This window comes from Phyllobates terribilis, unplaced genomic scaffold (genome assembly GCF_046119375.1).
Source record: "Phyllobates terribilis strain yellow unplaced genomic scaffold, ASM4611937v1 Scaffold_9__5_contigs__length_417890890, whole genome shotgun sequence".
NCBI lineage: Eukaryota > Metazoa > Chordata > Amphibia > Anura > Dendrobatidae > Phyllobates > Phyllobates terribilis.
The window spans coordinates 10,903,278-10,925,465 of NW_027362769.1; the positions used below are offsets into that span (position 1 = coordinate 10,903,278).

General features: G+C 43.1%; 1 protein-coding gene across 1 annotated transcript in view; it reads left to right on the forward strand.

Moving 5' to 3' along the window:
* TRPM2 (transient receptor potential cation channel subfamily M member 2) overlaps positions 1 to 22,188 on the forward strand; it is a 1,046,990-nt gene that overhangs the window by 441,922 nt on the left and 582,880 nt on the right. The window contains exon 24 of the mRNA XM_073646321.1: positions 17,069 to 17,252. Coding sequence (XP_073502422.1) covers positions 17,069 to 17,252 — 184 coding nt within the window. The remainder of the gene's footprint in view (positions 1 to 17,068; positions 17,253 to 22,188) is intronic.

Below are 22,188 nucleotides of genomic sequence, written 5' to 3' on the forward strand. Positions count from 1 at the left end.
CTCTAGTAGTAAGGCAGACCGTCGGACCTCAGGCTAGCAGGCAGGTAGCAGGATATCAGGCAGGAATTAGACAGCAGACTGGCAGGAATCTGGCAGGTAACTGGCAACGGGACCTGAGGGCTGAAGTAGAGTAGTGAACAGTGCTACAACATTGCTCGGGCACCTCCATTTTGGAGGAGGTGCCTATTATATGGGAGGTCCTCCGGCAATTGGCCGGGGACTCCTTAGGACGGCGCGCGCGGTCCCTTTAAGAGAGGGGGAGCGCGCGCGCGCGCCCTAAGCACACTGCCGGGGAAGGAGCGCGTGCCGGAAGCAGCGGGGAGAGCAGCGCTGGAGGACGCCGCGCCAGGAGCGGGGAGGTGAGAGGGACGGCGTCTCTGCCTAGAACGGGGCAGAGACGCCGATGCTACAGTGATGCTCTATTCTCTCTGTTCTAAATTGTTGGGTACCGATGTTATAACTGTATGCGGCTGCTAAATTGCCTGCTTTTTTAAAGAGACGGGTGCGTAAAAATCGGAGGGCACTAGTGTTCCGAGTGCCCTGCTATGTTTTTCATGCACCCTGATATATAGCCTGCCTGCCTGTCTGCCTATATATTCTGTCTGTCTGCCTGACATGTTTCATTGAGCACTGTTTCCATCGATTTGGGCAATTTTTGACCTTCTGCAGACCGCCGGGGGGGACCGCCAGAAAAATGTTCGAGTTTCCCATAGACTTACATTCGGCTTGCTGCTCGGGTCAACACTAGTAATGATGTATATTATTATATCAACAATGTTAAAAAAATGCCTGGGACAGGCTGAAACATCCACTGGAATTGGCAATGAAATAAAATAACAATTATTCACTAAACACGTTAGTGTCGGGAACTACTTCCTTTCTAATCCACATTGGTGGCCAATGGCCTGACAGACAGTGTCATTTGATATAGCAGACAGATTACAGATCAAATATTACAGACAATGGTCAGCTAACCTTGAACGGTACCTTATTGAATAAACATATAAATCCAAACTGGTTGTAAACTACTCCTGAAATGTGTAGCACTAGTGACCAAAAGGTGAAAAAAAAAATGTAACAGTTTCACCCAGTCATCCAAGAAGGGAAGTACTCGCATTTCAGTCATTGTTGCAAGTACTTATGTGGGGCTTGGGGACAGAAGTAGGCTCTGTCATACTATACTGGTCCTGCTTGCCCCAAAAACTCCCACCCTGACAAGGGAAGTCCACAGCTGACTCTGGACAAATTTCACCCTAAAATATGCCCTGCGTGCCTTTTGACGTGTTTCTTCCGTTTAGGGCAAAGCACGTTATATGCAATCCAAGGGCTAAAGGTACCAGCCCTACAGTGGTGGACCTAACAAATAGCATTCTGGTATAGTCTGATCAGGACAAAAAAAGGGGGGTATTTTTACCACAGCCGTGGGCCTGTTAGATCCGCTTGACATAGGTGATCGGAAACTACTTCCGGTCTAACTTGATATGCATGCAGTGTATGACAGCTGGGAGAGTTGGAATACATATCCAGAATGGTGTGCGACGCCCTGTAAGATGTGCGAGGCTGCACCACCTATTGAAGGGAAATGTATAAAGGGCGGCCCTTGCCACTAATTTGCGGCTGGTTGTCCGATGAGATCATCAGTGTAACAGCCCAAAGAGTAATTAAGTAAAGGGGCAGCTCATAAGTACAGGACATGATAGGTATGTACTACACAGTGTTGCATGACACACAAAGGTATTGTTGGCCAAATGCCCGCCCACTGGCCATTGTGAAAAACAAAGACTACCAGTAGGTGGTATAAATAGAGGTATATCAGGCCCGCTCATTTCAAAGTTATTTGACCAAAGATGTTACGGTAACTCACAACAAATAGATGGACAAGATCACATAAGATAAGACACTTGTAATGAATAGGCAATGCAAGAAAAGGAGCAAAAGAAAACACTACTAACGACAGAAAAGCATCACCTTACATGGAATACAAAATCCAATGTGACAAAAAATGTATCAAATAAAAATTCCCCAATGTACAAGGCCATGGATGAACCCTTTCTGGGTCCTTAATCCGGCCATCCAATATTCTACATATTTTCAAAAGTTGTCAGGTTCAGTTATGAAATGAGACATTTCATTAATGATTTTGACCTCCTCATTTCAAATTTGACAATTAAAATTTTTGCAAACAATGATATTTAGTAAATTCTTGTGTAAAATGTACATAAATAATTACAAGTAGATGATAACTTTACAATTATGACTTATTGATATGCACACGTGGTACTAAATATGAGGGTAACAAAAACTAATTATGAGAAAATTGCACAAACCCCACCCGGTTCCTGTACAAAGTCAAAAAGTATCTGATAACACAGGGCCTAGCGGCTTGAGTGCAACCTGGATAACCCCGAAGGTAAAACTAAAGATGACAACTTGGACCTGGCTCCCTGAAAGGCCGTCACGTGTATCTTGTACCTCCTAAGGAACTGAGGGGCAGTGCAGCATAAGAAAGAAATCCCAGCAGTACACTTATCTTACTGGACTAGATATTCAATACAGAATCCACTAAACACTATCACCAGCAGAAAACACCAGCAAGGGGATGTTTGAATAGTAGTACCTGCAGTGTGATAGGACAGGCTAGAAAAAAAATGAAAAGCACCTGCTGTCCAAAGGGAATGGAGAAAGGCAAAAGGTGATCAGCATCCGGAAAGCAACAGAACCAGCTGTGGATCAGCATACAGAGACACTGACAGATGAGCACAGCACCACCGGATTGAATCCTGAGGAGTGACGGTACTGCCCCGTCCATGAGGAGCCATTGGACCCATCGAGATCCTCATCCGTCGATGTCACCACCAGAACTCTTTTATCAGATGATCCGCATGCTGATCTTCCACATTAACCCAGGAGTTTTCCTTTATGCCATAACTCCTCCACTTAACCAAGTACTGCAACCGCCGTCTAACACATTTGGAACCTAAAACCTGCTCTACTTCAAACTCCTGATCCTCCTCTAAATCCATCTCAATAGTGTCTTGAGAACTTGTCGTCCCCTCAAACCTTTTAAGCAGAGACAAATAAAAGGAATTATTCATCCTCCACGCCATCGGGACCCTGAGTTTGACCCTCACAGGATCAAGGATTGTAATTACCTTATACGGACCAACAAACTTTGGAGCAAATTTTTTAAATGGTACTTTGAGATGTAAATTTTTTGAGGATAACCACACAAATTCTCCTACCCTAAAAATAGGAGCCCTGCTATGTCCACGGTTAGTAGTTCTTTTGGCCCGGTCACAAGTCATCAGAAGATTTTTTTCAACCTCCTTCCATACCTTAATGAATCATGAAGTAAATTTCTCCTCCTCTGGTACAGAGGACTGCAAAAAATTCCCAAACACAGGATGAAAACCTCCACAACAAAAAATGGTGAGTTACCGGTAGCCGTAGAGGTGCGACTATTGAGGGCAAACTCATCAAGAGGTAGAAAATTCAACCCAATCCTCTTGAATAGATGAAACATAGCATCTTAGGTACTGTTCAAACTCTTGATTCATTCTCTCTGTCTAACCATTAGTCTCAGGGTGGTAACCTGAGGAGAACGAAAGCTTAATACCTAATCTGGAGCAAAAACTACTCCAGAAGCTGGCCAAAAACTGAATCCCTCTGTCAGAAATAAGAAGATCTGTGCGTAACGAGGACGGTACAAAAAGCTTGTTCAGGGGTAAGCCCTCTGGCGCACTATCCTAAATGCGTTGTCTGAGATCGATCCCTAAAGTCCCATCACCACCCCTTCACTAAGAATTTTAACAAGATTCAAGTCCCTCAAATCCTGAGCAAATCTACTTAACAAAGCATCCGCTTGGACATTCTGACAACCAGCGAGAGAAGTCACTGAAAAGTCAAACTAAGCAAAGAAAAGAGCTCATCGGGCTCGTCTAGTATTAAGGCATTTCACGGCATTAATATACAGCAGACTTTTATGATCCGCAAAGATCATTACATTATGTTTTGCCCCCTCTAACCAATGAGAGTGTGCAATGACAAGTGCAGTGCAGGAGGCATCTTCGCATGCACCATGGACAGGGGATTGGCTTGCATGCACAACAGCGGAAGAAGAAATGGTGCCACCTGCAGACACTGTTCCTGGACCCTGGGGATCGGCCCACAAAGTCGGGTGCTCTGCTGCTATGTGCCTGATCATGCTGGTGGTGGTCAGGCTGGTCATTTTGCCACTCCTACTGATGCTGGCCTGGCAGGTGGTGCAAATGGCCTTTTTGGGGTTATCGGCTGAGTCTTTAAAAAACAACCAGACTCGGGAAGACTTAACAGTTGTACTGGCAACTTCCTTCGTGTTGGTGTTACGAGGAACGGTTGCCTGCCCTTTGTCTGCGGCCACCACATTGATACTTCCTGCCCATTGGGGTGTTCAGCCTCCCTCCCCCTGTGTGCTGCTCTCCTTGCTCTGCATGTCCTCCTGCCAGTTTGGGTCAGTTACTATATCATCCACCACCTCGTCTTCCACTTCCGCACCCTGGCTTTCTAGCAATTGTGTCTCATCATCGTCCACCTCTTGTGACACTTTCCCACCGTCGCCTTCATGTGGCCGTAGCTGCTCAAATATTTGGGCATCGCTACACGCGATCTCCTCTTGTCCCACTTCAAGTGGACCGGCCAGAGAGGTCCGAATCTATAAAAGGAAAAATGAACAGCTCTTCAGAGTGTACAAGTGTGGGATCAGTTGTCTCTGGGTACTCGGCATGGTGGGAGGAAGGAGGATCAGGGTGAGGAAAATGCGGTCCAGACTAGTGTTGAGCCACCCCCGTAGTGTTCGAGTTCGGTTCGGTTCGTCGAATGCTCTCTTAACTAGCAACAGTTCTCGGTCCTCAATATCATAGTTAGACTCCGCTTTTGAAAAGTTATGGGGAAAAAAAACACAAGGATGAAGGTAACCATCTCTCTTTTGTGAGAGAACAGCAGCCATCCCCACAGAAGAGTCTTCTACCTCCACCATAAAAGGAAAGTCAACTTTGGGTTGACTGAGAACAGGAGCCTTCGAGAAGGCTGTCTTTAGAGTAGTGAAAGCATTCACAGCCTTATTAGACCAGGAGGAGACGTCAGTACCCTTTTTGGTCATATCGCTGAGGGGTTCAACTTTGACTGAGAAATTATTAATGAACTTTAGTTAATAGTTAGCAAAACCTAAAAACCTCTGCAACGCTTTAATGTTTGTGGGTTGCACTCAATCCAGGACAGCCTGTATCTTAACAGGATCCATCTGAAATCCTGATTTCAAAACCAAATGACCCAAAAAGTGAAGCTGTTGCACCTCAAACTGATAGTTCTCCAGTTTGGCAAATAAATGATTGATACAAAGAATTTAAGAATTTGAAGAACCAGACGAACATGCTCCTGATGCTCCTCACGAGAATGCGAGTAAATCAATATGTCATCCAAGTAAATAACTAGAAAGCTACCCACTAGAGGGCAAAAAAAAATGTCATTTATGATGTTCTGAAGAACCGCTGTGCATTCGTCAACCCGAACAGCATCACCAAATTTTCAAAGTGACCCTCTGGTGTTTTGAAGACGGTTTTCACTCATCACCCTGCCAAACGCATATGAAGTTATATGCTCCCTTCAGATAAAGCTTAGAAAACCACTTGGTTCCTACTAGTTGAGTAAAAAGCGTCAGGTACAAGAAGCAAAGGATAAGGTTTAAAGTTTGTGATCTTATTAAACTCCCTAAAATCCAGGCAAGAACACAAAAATCCATCTTTTTTCCTGACAAAGAAAAAACCCACAGTGACTGGAGAAGTGGATGGATGTATATGCCCCTTGGCCAGACTCTTTTGAATATACTCTTTCAATGCATCTCTTTCAGAAAGAGAGAGGTTATACAGGCAAGACTGAGGCATTTTGGCACCAGATATTAATTAGATCGCCCAATCATATGGTCTATGTTGAGGAAGGACTTCACACATGGTCTCAAAAAACACATCCTCAAAATCCTGAACGAACCCTAGAAGATGAGATCTCACAGATGCCAAGGACTTCGATAAACAAGTAGATGAGCAAAAATTTCTCCAAGACCTAATCTCACGAGTCTCCCAATCAATGGTAGGGTTGTGTTTAACCAATGAGGGCATATCTAAAACTAGTTTACCAGGTAAGGAAGGAAAAACCATTAGTGAGATGAATTGTGTGTAATGCTCCTACTCTCAACTTTTTTCGACCTTAATTGACTTTTAGCGAAGGGAGTTGTCAATTGCTGATACTTGAATGGGATAACCAAGTGTAGAAATATTGTAACCACATTCAATAGTAAAATCACAGTCGATGAGATCTAAGGCAGTACAAGAATCTTCAAATACAGAAGTAACAGTAGACCCTATTTCAGTCTCCAAAGATATGTGTAGGAAAAAAACAGTTGAATGCATGAGAAATTATTTCAGACTCTTAGAACCTGCATCCTTACACCTTAAAGTTTTTTTTAGTTTCATGAAATTCTTTTTTTTATATTTGAAGCACTGAATCAGAGTGTGACCAGAATGAGCACAGTATAAACAAAAGATGCTCCCGGCTCAGTTCCCTTATTGGGACCTCGGCAAGCACCAGTTTTCATAGATTCACCCTTGTCTTCCAAAGAGAAGGAAAAAGAAACTGGCACAGGCTTCAATGTGGCTTTGTCCCTCAGACATCTGTCTAAACAGACAGCGAGTGACGTTGCCTTCTCCAGCGACATCGGGGAAGGGCTGTAAACCATCATGTATCTAATCCAACTATCCCTGCTAAAACTGGCTAGAGAGAGCTGGGTTATTCCAAAATTTCTCCATTGCCCAACGTCTTAATTGAGAGCAGAGATCTTCCACTTTATGATTACCCTGAACCAACCTGTGAATCATGGACTCAGCAACCGAGACCCTATCGGGATCATCAAAATGAGTCCAAGCGCAGAAAAAAAAGTGTCAACACTGAAAACATAGGAGAATTCCCAAGCAAAGAAAATGTCCAAGCCTGATGATCCCCACAAAGTAAGGACATAACTATACCCACTCGTTGACTTTCTGACTTTCTCCTCCGGAGGAAACTGGCAAGAATACAGCTCACATGTTAAAAGAAAAATTGAAAACATACTTTTGTCCCCATTGAAGCAATCTGGCAACTTTACCTTTCATTCAGGAGAATACTTTGGAAGTACTGAACCCCCAGCAATGGCGGAGAGTGAATGTTGCTGTTGTTTTTTGATAGCCACCACCTTCAAGGATAGGGACCGTAGCTGTGTGGCTAAGACGTCCATAACGTCCATAAAAAAGTCTCAGCACACACAAAATTCGGATGGACTGGTGATAATGTTATGCACACATGGTAGTAAACATGGGGTAAAAGGAATTAACTATGAGAAAACTGCACAAACACCACCTGTTCTTGTGCAGACTAAAGTATCCGGTAATGCAGGCCCTAGCAGCTTCAGCACAACATGGATAACCCCGGAAGGTAAAACTAAAGTTGACCACTCGGACCTGGCTCCCTGAAAGGCTATCAAGTGTATCTTGTACCTACTAAGGAACCGAGGGAAAGTGCAGCATATGAAGGAAACCCCAGCAGTACACTTATCTGACTGGACTAGATACTCAAAGCAGAATCCACTAAATGCTATCACCAGCAGAGAACACCAGCAGGAGGAAGGATTAAATAGTAGCACCTGCAGTGTGATAGGATAGGCTAGATAACAAATGAAAAACACCTGCTGTCCGAAAGGAATGGACAAAGGCAAAAGGTAATCAGCACCCAGAGACAGAACCTGCTGTGGCTCGGCGTACAGAGACGCCGACTGACGAGCACAGGACCACTGGATCAAATCCCGAGGCATGACACATATAATATAGCTCTCTATATTTAAGGGCAATAACATGTAAGGTATCCACATTTCACAATATTATAGTGCAAATACATCACTTGTGGCATAGATTGCCTCTTCTCATGCAACCACTGGGTAAGATGTGATGCATATCTATTGCAGCATATATGTGGATCCCAACTCTTGTTCTGATCTCCTATTCTGCAGCCAAAATAGAGGGTGTAGGCTTTCTTTATCATGGTAGGCAAGTTTCGCCTTTGTGACACAAAAGTGACTTGTACCAAAAACTATCCACTTTGTTAATGCAAGAACGAGGTATATTTGAAAAAACATATAGAAACATGTCAATATGTTAAGAAATCCTAAACTGTATACCTTACACAGAGAGCATTTATAAAAGTAGTTGATGCAACTGTAATTAGGATTATGTCATCGGAGCTGAGTTGGCATTTCTTGATTGGTCACCCTAACATGATAGAATACTGAAGACTCAGTTGAATAAATAGATAATGTAATCAGGGGTGGATTAAGAGTAGTCAGGGCACCGGGCAGTTTAGAAGGCGTGGACCCCTCCCAGGTACCAGATTTATCACGTGACATGTCACATGATCCCCTTTGATAGATCATGTGATAGGTCATGTGATTAACACACATGCTTTGGTCACATCTGTAGGTGGAAAATGATGGAAATTTTTGTCCATTATGTACAGCCCTATACATAACATAGCGCTATACATAATAGAGCAGGGTGGGAGATAAGTTTTCCCCAGGGGCCACATGAGAGACTGTGACTGTTGTACAGGCCGAACCAATAGGCTTAAATTAATTCTGCTCAATATTAATAATATTAACAAAATAATAAAAAATAATTATATTAATTGTATGACTTAATATTGAGCAGAATTAAGTATGCTGACATCCCCCTAGATACAGTATGAGCCCCCACATAGCCACCTAGATACAGTATGAGCCCCCACATAGCTCCCTAGATACAGTATGAGCCCCCGCATAGCTCCCTATATACTGTATGAGCCCCCGCATAGCCCCCTGTATAAAGTATGAGCCTGTACATAGCTCCCTTCTCTGATCAACTGTCGGTTCCACAGCCAGCTCAGAGAATGGTCGAATGCAAAATGCAGCTGCCTGAGAGACACCTCTGACCACCGCATGAGGTGGCCCGAAGGTGTCCCCCTCACGGCTGTACCCAGGTCACATGCCTCCCTCATTCCCCTAGGTATGGCCCTGTACAGTCTATATGACAATACATGACTGGTATCTATAGTATAATCAGGGATGTGTCCTTCTGTCCGAAGCCTCTATAGACTACGCAAGCACAATACCTGCGCTGTCTGGCCGCAGGCAGAAAGACAGAAAGACACAACCACATCCCAGACAAGGATGAGGAGTGTGGCGCCGGAGATCGCGGTATGCAAAGGCACTGAATGCATACCGCGATCTCTGGAACCATAAACACATACCTGTTCGGTCCTGTCATCTCTGGAGAGGCCAGGGGAGGAGTGTGGCGCCAAGATCAGCGCCTGCGCATAGCGCGATTCTCAGCGCTATTTTAGTGAAGACAAATATGCACAGTGTCTTCAACAAAATGGACAGCGTGGTATACGCATGGGGGTACTCTGACACCATTTTGTTGAATACACTCTGCACAATTGTATTCATTAAAATGAAACCGGTTATCACGATATGCGTGGGCGCCGATTCCGGTTCCATTTTAGTAAAATAACGCAGGTGATGCGCTGCAGTGGAGCTGTGGAAAGGCAAGCAGGAGTGTTTTTTTATTTACTTATGGATGGGGGAGCACATATCAGGATGGGGGACCAGGACTGGGAAGCATATACAGTACAAGAATTGGGGAGCATAGACCAGGGTTTGGGGGGGAGCATGGACCAGGATAGGGGACCAGGATGGGGGGGAAGCATATACCAGGATAGGGGACCAGGATGGGGGAGTATATACCAGGATGGGGGGACCAGGATGGGGGGGGGGGAGCAAGGACCTGGATGGGGCGAGCATATACCAGGATGGGGGGGAAGCATGGACCAGGATAGGGGAGAATATACCAGGATGGGGGACCAGGATGGGGAAGCATATACTAGAATTGGGGACCCGAATGGGGGAGCACATACCAGGATAGAGGGGCATATACCAGGATAGGAAACCAGGATGGGGGAGCATATACTAGGGTAGGAGACCAGGATTGGGTAGCATATACCAGGATGGAGGAGTATATACCAGGATTGGGGAGCAGATACCAGGATGGGGGACCAGGGTGGGGGAGCATATACCAGGATAGGGGGCCAGGATTGGGGAGCATATACCAGGATGGAGGAGCATATACCAGGATGGAGGAGTACATACCAGGATTGGGGAGCAGATACTAGGATGGGGGAGCATATACCAGGATAGGGGGCCAGGATGGGGGATCATATACCAATAAAAAAGCTTGCCACCCAGGTGTAGAATGAGTTCAATAGCTAGTACGATATACTGTGATACAGACATCAGATGTTATTTACTATACACATTGTTATATCCCATCTGACGTCTGTACCACAGTATACGATACGGTAATCTGTATACTGGATGTGAAATATTATGTACAGGGATATACACTGTACTGATCACACCTGGACCTGCCTACAGGACCTCACATGTTATATATGGAGCAGTATAGTATGTGATGTCCTGTAGGTTCAGGGTTGATCAGTCAGGGTGGGATCCTGTATGCGATGTCTGTGGACGCTCTGCTGGGGCTCACTGTGATTTATTGCAGGACTCTGAATTTTCCTGAAGATCTGGTGATGCTGGAGCCGATGACCCAGAGTGACCTGATCTGCAGCAAAGGTCAGATGGTGACCAATGAAATAGGTCACACTGAGCCCCAGCAGAGCTACTGCTGACCTGACAGTATGGAATCCTGTGTGCACTCATCAGGAGGGGAGCAGCGTCCTGCAGCCCCCTCCTCACTCCAGACATCTTCCCCAGACCTCATACTTACCGCATTACCGCCATTCACTGAAGTCTGGTGCAGGAGTTCCTCTCCAGCAGGATGATGAGCTCCAGGCACCGCTGTATGACGTCAGCTCTAGAGACGCAGCACACAGCGTACAGGGGGCGTGTGCCTCCCTGTGATGCGGCCGGCCAGAGTCTGAGGCACAGTGCGGTCCTCCTGCCTCTGCCGAAAACATTATAATGAGGGCAATCTGGCCAAGGGCCCCGTCGGAGGCACGGGCCCCGGGCGGTAGCCCAGATTGCCCTCATTATAATCCACCTATGAATGTAATACACTAGCTACTAATAATTCAATAATGATGCTGAAATAATAAAGATGCAATTTTTCTATAAGCCTGCATGAAAGGTATCATGTAAGTAATTACAACCTCCTCAGGATCTTGAAAATTAGAGCCAATTAGCAAATTTAAACATCATATTAAAAGAGCAGAAACAATTTCCACGTGACATGTAATTAATACTTGACACACAGGTCAAAAGCAGCTAAGAGTTAGCAATAACAGATAGGTCTGTGATTAAAATGGATAGGTACCACAGAAAATGTATCATAAGAAGCAGTCAAAATTTAACTGCTCATTCAGTCCAGACAGTGACGGTGGTGCTAAGGAGGAATATCCACCTTGATTCCCTCTGAAGGATCAGCCTGATCCCAGTTGTCTCTTCTAATGGGTTTGTCAACCTTGTCGATGCCCATTAAGATTTTTTGCCCACCTTTTAGTCATTAGCGAGACACAATACAGGAGTAGCTTACAACCGCTTTGGATTTATTTGTTTATTCAAAAGGGACCCTTCAAGGTTGACTGACCATTATCAATTGCCCTGTAAACTGTCTGCTATATTAAGCGACACTGTCTGTCAGGCCATTGGTCACCAGTGTGGTTTAGACACTTCTGCATACATGTCCATGTTGGACTGGACATTAATTTAATTTATTGTTGTATTTCTCACTTATGAGCAATTAGCTTTATTATAAAATGCTCTACACTTCTCCCTATTTAATCCCTAAATGTGTTTTTTTTTAACTGCACTTTGTGTGACGTTTCGTTTGAGAGGCTTCTCAAACAGGATGTCACAGCTGGCTGGGGCTGCACCCACTTTCCTTCCCAGTCTATCTCCGATACTTGAACAGGAAATCAGGGGGAGGTGCTGCAGTTACTTACTACAGTTTCTTGCATTACCGCCCTCTGATGATAGCATGGATCCATGGTGATAGACACTGTTGGAGAGGTGCAGCTCCGGCACTCTGCTTCTGTCTCTGCTATCACATCTTCTATGTGTGAAACAATATTTTGCCAAGGGTTGAAGATAGAACCAATGAGTGACACCCAGTCACCCCACATCTTCTAGCACTGCTCTCAAATGAATTATCATTGACCAGCGCCCTCTGCAAGCCTTTTTGTGTGCAATTTTAATACTAAGCAATCATCCCCTCCCTGAATTGGTAGTTTGAGAAGTTGTCTCATCAGTATTTTACACTTGTGTTGCCTCCATCTTTATTAAGTGGATTTGCTGCATTCTACAGTGCATTAGTTTCTGTGACCTGGGAAGGTAAATATTGTTGAAATTTTTGCTGTATTAATTCCTTAATGACCTCTTACACACATTTTCATCACAATGCATGGACGTGGTGTATTGAGTGGGCTCAAGAGCTCAGCCCGCTCCTTATTGGGTAGATGTGAACATTTTAAAAATATACATATTTCATTTAGTTGTGTCGATTAAAGTACATCCTATCAAAATCTAAAATTATGTAAACTGTGCGTTGAGCACCTAAAAGAAAAAAAAAACAGCAACAGAATTTTTTAGCAGCTGCAATTCTAAGCAGAAATGCAATAAAAAGCAATCAGAATATTGTATGTTCCCCAAAATGATGCGAGGGTCAGTCAATAAGTAATGCCTCCTATTTTATTTCTCCTTTTAATTGCCAAGAAATTCAAATACAATTACATAGGTTGAAAACCACAACATTAACGATTAATTTGTCACTTTTCAATATAATCTCCATCCATTACCACAGTCTTGGTCCACCGTTTAACAAGGGCATGTATTCCAGCATGGTAAAAGGCATTCTTGGGACCCACCGTGCACAAACTTTTCTGTATCCCAGCTGTCCGATAATTTTCATCACACTGCCTTTACTGAGGCAGATAATGCCACACAATTCATCTGCAGTCACCCGGCGGTCACCACGAATGATGTCATCGACTCGCTGAATGTTGCTTGGAGTCACTAATAGCTACAGCTCAGCATGTAAAAAACAGTCCTTACATAACGCTATTAATGTAAAAATCCAAAAAAGTTATGTGTCTCAGAAAACTGTCATCACGAACTAAACTTTTTAAAAAATTTCTAAATCTTTTTTTAAGGTTCTAAATTTTTTATCTAGTACATTATAAAACAAAAACGTTATAAGTTTGTTATTACGATAATAATACTGACAAGGATAATCATATTTATTAATCTTGAATAATGAACACCGTAAAAGCAAAACTCCCCAAAAATTGTTGGAATTGCATTTTTTTGTTCACCATTTAACTCCACAGGAAACATATTTCAGTATATTGTATGGTAAAATCATTCAAGATTCCAACTCTTTATATGAAACAAGCCCTCATACAGCTACAGTACTGCTCATCGTTATTGGCACCCTTGAACTTTAAGTACATAATGTGGAACAGGGTCCTAGCTCCTCCTGTACCAGTCGCCATCACGTTTTGTTAAAGATCATTGTAATTGTTTTTGTATGTATACCCCTTTTCACATGTAAAGCGCCATGGAATAAATGGCGCTATGATAATTAATAATAATAATGTCTTCTAAAAAAAATGAATCAAGTGAAACAGTTTTTTTGTATAGAGCACTCGTGTTAAAAATAAATTTGCAAATGATAAACAATAATTTAAAACAAAAAACAATTGGAGGGAAAAATAGAAAAACCTAAAGCTTGCTGTGTCACTCGTATTGGCACCCTTTAAATTAATTTAGTATAGAAACAGATTTTGACTCGCCTGTGGTAAATCACAAAAAATATTCCCCTTTGATTAATTATAGGTGCCCATGTGAAATTAATTAGCCAATAAATTATGACTTTAGTGTTTTAAAAAGCCATATGGTAGGCCTTGTTCCTTTGTCACAATGGTGAAGACAAAGGAGCTGTCTGAGGACATCAGCACTGCTATTATTAGAAAACACAAGACTTCCAAAGGGTATAGGACCATCTCCAAAGAGCTTAGTATCCCAGTTTCAACAGTGTGCAATGTTATTAAGAAGTTTGCCAAGCATGAAACCATCAAGAACCTCCCTGGACGTGGTGAAAAGAGGAAAATTGACAAGATATGTCTTCGAAGGTTGGAGCGAATGGTGGAAAAAAACACCACGTCAAACATCCAAAGACCTGAAGGCCAACCTGGAACAATATGGGGTTATGGTTTCAACAAGTACCATACACCGCACACTAAACCAAGCAAAGCTTTCTCGGCAAAGGCCAAGGAAGAAACCGTTGCTGAAGAAAAGACATAAAAAAAAATGACTGATCTTTAGCAAAGATTACCTTGAAAAACCACAATCCTTCTAGGAAAATGTTGACAGATGAAACAAAAATAGCGCTTTTTGGCAATGCAAAGCAATAGTTTGTTTACGGACGGCGCAATGAAGCTTATAAGGAAAAGATCACCTTACCAACAGTTAAGCATGGTGGAGGATCCATAATGGTGTGTGGTTGATTTGCTGCATCTGGTACTGGAGACCTTGACCATATCACAGGAAAGATAAAATCAAAGAATTATCATGAGATTTTAGAGCAAATTGTCCTGCCCAGTGTAAGAAAACTTGGTTTGAGTCAAAGATCATGGGTCCTCCAGCAAGACAAAGACCCAAAGCACACATCCAAAAGTACACAGGAATGGTTGAAAAAGAAAAATGGACTGTTTTAAAGTGGCCAGCAATTAGTCCTGACCTCAATCCCATTGAAAATCTTTGGGGTGAGATGAAATCTGCCATTGGGAAAAAGAACCCTGAAAACGTTCAAGAGCTTGAACAAACTGCAAAGGAAGAATGGGAGAAAATTCCAGATGAGAAGTGTAAGAAGGTTATATATGACTACAAGAAATGTTTGGAGGCTGTCAGCAATGCCAAAGTATTAATTAGGGGTGCCTTTATTGCTGCACATACTGTTTATTCTGTTTTTTTCTTTTAAATTGCAACATGGGGGTTGAAAAACAATGTTTTATTGTTGTATTACTTTGGACCATTTATTTCTGTAGATATTGCACAGTCTATGAAAAAAATTAAGGGGTGCCAATAATGGTGAGTAGCACTGTATATAAATGGAAAATCTCCATCTATGTCATGGCTCTTGTAAGCATGGGAGGAAAGAACAAAATGGCAATAATTTAAAAAAAAATCAGGTCACAAAAATGATAGAGAATCTTCCTTCTTTGACTTAAAATAATAATGTACAGTACTGTGCAAAACTTTTAGGCATGTGTTGAAAAAATGCAGAAAAGTAAGAATGCATTAAAAATTAAAGTGTTGATAGCATTTTGTAATTGATAAAAATAAACTAAGTGTTACGGCACCGGATGGTGGAACCACTGTGCCGTGGTGCAAGGAGGGACCAGAGGGGCCTAACTAAGTACCTACCCGGACTGACCCTGGCTACACGGCGGCTTAGTCTACTCCGTGAACCAAGGAGGGACCGGGAAGGTGAACCAGGTGCCACTCTGGGACCGACCTCGTATGAGAGCAGGCGACTCCCACCAGGCTGATAGCCGAAGCGGACAGGCACGACAGATGGGCAGACAGATATGCACGGCTGATAGGCAGACGGACAGAGCTGACTGATGGACAGGCACGGCTGGCAGGCTTATTGGCAGGCACAGCTAATAGACAGGCTGGCGGGCACTGCTGATAGACAGGCTGGCAGACAGCACTGGGACCTGAGGGCTGGAGAAAGTGTTAGTACACAAACTTCAACATTGCACAGGCACCTCCATTTTGGAGGAGGTGCCTTATATAGGGACAGTCCTCCGGCCATTGGCCGGGGACTCTTTAGGATGATGCGCACGGCCCCTTTAAGAGGAAGGGAGCGCGCACTGAGTACAGTGCCTGGGGATCTGAGCATGGCGCGCGCACCCTAGGTGGATGCAGCGAGGGAGCCGGAGGCCGCCGGACCGGGACCACGGCAGTGAGGAGATCGGCGTCTCTGCCTTACAGGAGGCAGAGACGCCGACGCTACACTAAGTGAATGAACAATAGAGAAATCTAAATCAAATCAATATTTGGTTTGACCAACCTTGGTCATGGAAACTGCATAAAAGTATGAAATCTCCTAGGTACATTTTCACTTAGTTTTTGATTAAACTCAACAGGGAGGTTATTCCAAACATCTTGGATAACTTGCCACATAACTCCTGTGTATGTAAGCTTGTGCAAATCTTTCTGTCTTTTCGTGTTGAAATCTGAGGCAGACTCAATGATGTTGAGATCAAGGCTCTGTGGGGGACATATCATCACTTTAAGGACACATTAATCTTGACAAAACTCCCAACTCCATTTGCTGAACTGCAGCTTCAAACTTGCAAGGAACCTCCACCAAACTATCTTCATTATTAAGATCAAGGAGTCCAGCAAGAAGTGATGATATGGTTCCCACATAGCCCTAATGTCAACTTTATTAAGTCTGTCTGGAATTACAAGAAGAAGCAGAAAGATTTGTGCAAGCCTACATCCACAGAAGATCTGTAGTTAGTTTTTCATAATGTTTGGAACAACCTCCCTGCCGTCACTCATCAAAATGTTTGTGGAGGTATACCCAGAAGAATTGATGCTGTTTTGAAGGCAAAAGGTGCAAAGGTTTATCACTCCAAATACTGATTTAACTTAGATTTATCTTTTATTTAGTCACTTTGCATTTTATTGATACAAATGAAATATATATTCTATTTTTGAAAGCATTACTTACTTTGAAGCACCTTTTCCACACCTGCTCAAAACCTTTGCAAATGCTATGTTGTGTGTAATTTTGGAATATACAGCCTTGCAGATATATGACAATTTATGTTGTTTATTTAATTTGAAAGGCTGGGTATATAGTACTGTATCTTTTGCCTATGCTAAAAAATACATGCAAGGTTGTTTTCTAAAGTTTCCATTATTTCATTTTGTTATCCTTTCAAGGTGTGAATTTTAATATTGATCAGTGCACAGTAAATGGGACAGATCCAAACAAGCAGAAGTGTCCTGAATCAAATAAGGCCAACCATCAGCCTGTTTTTCCTCAGTGGTTGACTGTTCTTTTACTTTGTCTCTACCTGCTTTTCACCAATATTCTTCTATTAAATCTTCTAATTGCAATGTTTAAGTAAGTAATTTAGTCCCTTAGGACATATCACTTATGTAATCTAGTGGCATGATTAATTCATCTTCATCTTTCATTTTACATAGTAAAATAATTTAAAGTATGAAATTATCAGTACCCTACTATTACTTGTAGGGGATTTCTCTCTGTCTGTCATCTCATATAATTTCCTTCTTTACCAAGATGCCATAGCGATGTACCATTGCCAAAACAGAGTGAAGATTTTCAGCCGTCCTCTCAAATATTTATCTTCAGCCGCAGACTCCTCAGGTCCTGCTTAAAACCCTCAGTTACCCCTTTCTATGATGTTTCCCTTACACAAACAAACCACAAATGGAAGAATCACATGAAGCTGTCTTTAGAACACTGCATAATCCACCACTCTTCCATTAATGCACTGTCACTTTTATTATCAGTTTGCAGAAATGTAGACATTCCAATACTCTAATTTAGTTCTACTACTCAAATTGCTTCTTCAATAAGTAAGAAAAATGTATTCTATATACATACTGTATATACTGTATATATGCATATATTCCTTTAAACCCTTCAGGACCCAGCCTATTTTGACCCTAAAGACCTTGGCATTTTTGTCAATTCTGACCAGTGTCCCTTTACGAAGTAAAAACTCTGGAACTCTTCAACGGATCCTAGCGATTCTGAGATTGTTTTTTCGTGACATATTGGGCTTCATGTTAGTATTAAATTTAGGTCGATAATATTTGTGTTTATTTGTGAAAAAATCAAAAATATGGGAAAAATTTTGAAAATTTTGCAATTTTCAAATTTTGAATTTTTATTCTGCTAAACTAGAGAGTGATGTGACACAAAATAGTTAATAAATAACATTTCCCACATGTCTACTTTACATCAGCACAATTTTGGAAAAAAAAAAATTTTTGGTAGGAAGTTAGAAGGGTTCAAAGTTCATCAGCAAATTTTCTTTTTTCCAGCAAAATTTGCAAAGCCATTTTTTTTAGTGACCACATCACATTTGAAGTCCCTTTGAGGGGTGTACATGACAGAAAACACCCAAAAGTGACACCATTCCAAAAACTGCACCCCTCAAGCTACTCAAAACTACATTTATGAAGATTATTAACCCTTCAGGTGCATCACAGGAACTAAGCAACATGGAAGAAAAAAATGAACATTTTAATTTTTCTAACAAAATTTTTTTTCTAGCCTAAATGTTTTAATTTTCACATGGGTAACAGGGTAAATTGCATCCTAAAATTTGTTGGGCATTTTCTCCTGAGTAAACCAATACCTCATATGTGGTCATAAACCACTGTTTGGGCACACGACAGGGCTCAGAAGGGAAGGAGCGCCATTTCACTTTTTGATTGGAAAATTAGCTCCAAAAGTCAAATTGCGCTCCTTCCCTTCTGAGCCCTGCCATGCGCCCAAACAGTGGTTTATGACCACATATGAGGTATCGGTGTACTCAGGAGAAATTGCCCAACAAATTTTAGGATGCATTTTATCCTGTTACCTATGTGAAAATTAAAAAAATTAGGCTAAAAGAAATTTTTTGTAAAAAAAAAAAGTATTTTTAATTTTTACGGATTAATTTGTGAAGCACCTGGGGGTTGGTTCCAAGTGCTCACTATGCATCTAGATGGGTGCCTTGGGGGTCTAGTTTCCAAAATGGGGTCACTTGTGGGGGAGCTCCAATGTTTAGGCACACAGGGCCTCTCCAAACGCAACATGGTGTCCGCTAACAATTTGAGCCGAAATTGTTAGCGAACACCATGTTGCGTTTAAAGAGCTCCTGTGTGCCTAAACATTGGAGCTCACCCATAAGTGACCCCATTTTGGAAACTAGACCCCCCAAGGCACCTATCTAGATGCATAGTGAGCACTTGGAACCCCCAGGTGCTTCACAAATTGATTCGTAAAAATGAAAAAGTGGAAAAAAAAATACTTTTTCATTTTTACGGATTAATTTGTGAAGCACCTGGGGGTTCCAAGTGCTCACTATGCATCTAGATAGGTGCCTTGGGGGGTCTAGTTTCCAAAATGGGGTCACTTGTGGGGGAGCTCCAATGTTTAGGCACACAGGGCCTCTCCAAACGCAACATGGTGTCCGCTAACAATTTGAGGCAAAATTGTTAGCGTACACCATGTTGCGTTTAAAGAGCTCCTGTGTGCCTAAACATTGGAGCTCACCCATAAGTGACCCCATTTTGGAAACTAGACCCCCCAAGGCACCTATCTAAATGCATAGTGAGCACTTGGAACCCCCAGGTGCTTCACAAATTGATTCGTAAAAATGAAAAAGTGGAAAAAAAAATACTTTTTCATTTTTACGGATCAATTTGTGAAGCACCTGGGGGTTCCAAGTGCTCACTATGCATCTAGATAGGTGCCTTGGGGGGTCTAGTTTCCAAAATGGGGTCACTTGTGGGGGAGCTCCAATGTTTAGGCACACAGGGCCTCTCCAAACGCAACATGGTGTCCGCTAACAATTTGAGCCGAAATTGTTAGCGTACACCATGTTGCGTTTAAAGAGCTCCTGTGTGCCTAAACATTGGAGCTCCCCCATAAGTGACCCCATTTTGGAAACTAGACCCCCCAAGGCACCTATCTAGATGCATAGTGAGCACTTGGAACCCCCAGGTGCTTCACAAATTGATTCGTAAAAATGAAAAAGTGGAAAAAAAAATACTTTTTCATTTTTACGGATTAATTTGTGAAGCACCTGGGGGTTCCAAGTGCTCACTATGCATCTCGATAGGTGCCTTGGGGGGTCTAGTTTCCAAAATGGGGTCACTTGTGGGGGAGCTCCAATGTTTAGGCACACAGGGCCTCTCCAAACGCAACATGGTGTCCGCTAACAATTTGAGTCGAAATTGTTAGCGTACACCATGTTGCGTTTAAAGAGCTCCTGTGTGCCTAAACATTGGAGCTCCCCCATAATTGACCCCATTTTGGAAACTAGACCCCCCAAGGCACCTATCTAGATGCATAGTGAGCACTTGGAACCCCCAGGTGCTTCACAAATTGATTCGTAAAAATGAAAAAGTGGAAAAAAAAATACTTTTTCATTTTTACGGATTAATTTGTGTAGCACCTGGGGGTTCCAAGTGCTCACAATGCATCTAGATAGGTGCCTTGGGGGGTCTAGTTTCCAAAATGGGGTCACTTGTGGGGGAGCTCCAATGTTTCGGCACACAGGGGCTGTCCAAACACGACATGGTGTCCGCTAACAAATTGGAACCATGTTGCGTTTGGAGTGCCCCTGTGTGTGTAAACATTGGAGCTCCCCCATAAGTGACCCCATTTTGGAAACTAGATCCCCCAAGGCACCTATCTAGATGCATAGTGAGCAGTTGGAACCCCCAGGTGCTTCACAAATTCATTCGTAAAAATGAAAAAGTGGAAAAAAAATACTTTTTCATTTTTACGAATCAATTTGTGAAGCACTTGGGGTTCCAAGTGCTCACTATGCATCTAGATAGGTGCCTTGGGGGTTCTAGTTTCCAAAATGGGGTGACTTGTTGGGGAGCTCCCATGTTTCGGCACACAGGGGCTGTCCAAACACGACATGGTGTCCACTAACAAATTGGAACCATGTTGCGTTTGGAGAGCCCCTGTGTGTGTAAACATTGGAGCTCCCCCATAAGTGACCCCATTTTGGAAACTAGACCCCCCAAGGCACCTATCTAGATGCATAGTGAGCAGTTGGATCCCCCAGGTGCTTCACAAATTGATTTGTAAAAATGAAAAAGTGGAAAAAAAATACTTTTTCATTTTTACAAATCAATTTGTGAAGCACTTGGGGGTTCCAAGTGCTCACTATGCATCTAGATAGGTGCCTTGGGGGGTCTAGTTTCCAAAATGGGGTGACTTGTGGGGGAGCTCCAATGTTTCGGCACACAGGGGCTGTCCAAACACGACATGGTGTCCGCTAACAAATTGGAACCATGTTGCGTTTGGAGAGCCCCTGTGTGTAAACATTGAAGCTCCCCCACAAGTGACCCTATTTTGGAAACTAGACCCCCCAGGGAACTTATCTAGATGTAGTGTATGTGAGTTTGGTGTGTGGTGTGGTGTATACACCACACACACACACAAACAACCTCACATACTGTAGCATACCTGGCGGCGTTCTTGCATGGTGTTCCATCTCTCATCATGCAAGATCGCAAACTTCATCTCCCGCCCAGCTTCCTGGTCTGGCTTCTTTCCTTGTGCTCTGCTCTGCTCCCCTTTGGCTGCATAGGGCGACGCCCGCTGAACTTCCTGTTTCTTGTACCTGCTGCGGACACGCCCCTGTTGCACCTTCAGCCTATTGCTGTCCATCTTTGGGTATTTATACCACCTTCTTCCTCAAGATGGCGCCTGAGCATTGTTTCTTGTCAGTTGGCTTTTTGTCTCTGACATGCCAGGTCCTATCCTGTTTTCCTGCCTGTTTTCCAGTTCTGTGTCTGAACTGTGGTCTGTTCTTGTGAACACGCCTCTTGCCTGTTCTTTCGCCTTCTAGGGGCCGTATTCCTAGATCTGCCTGTCTGTGCCTTGCGGTATCTGTTCCCGTCTGAACAGAGTCCTGTTTGTGTCTCTGCCTTGCGGTATCTGTTCCCGTCTGAACAGAGTCCTGTTTGTGTCCCTGCCTTGCGGTATCTGTTCCCGTCTGAACAGAGTCCTGTTTGTGTTCCTGCCTTGCGGTATCTGTTCCCGTCTGAACAGAGTCCTGTTTGTGTTCCTGCCTTGCTGTCTCTGTTCCCGTTCCTCTGTTCCCTGTTGTCTGTGCCTCGTTTCTACTTTAACCTTGTCTCCCTTTTCCCTCTATGTCTGTTTTCTGCGTCTTTCTGCAGAGTCTGAACCCGCTCCTAAATTCCTTCTCGTCGTCTCTGTACCTCTGTTGTGAATTTAGTGTACGCTCGCTACTTCTATGTAAGTACTGTGCGTGCTTCTGGTTCTGCCTTTCCTTCTC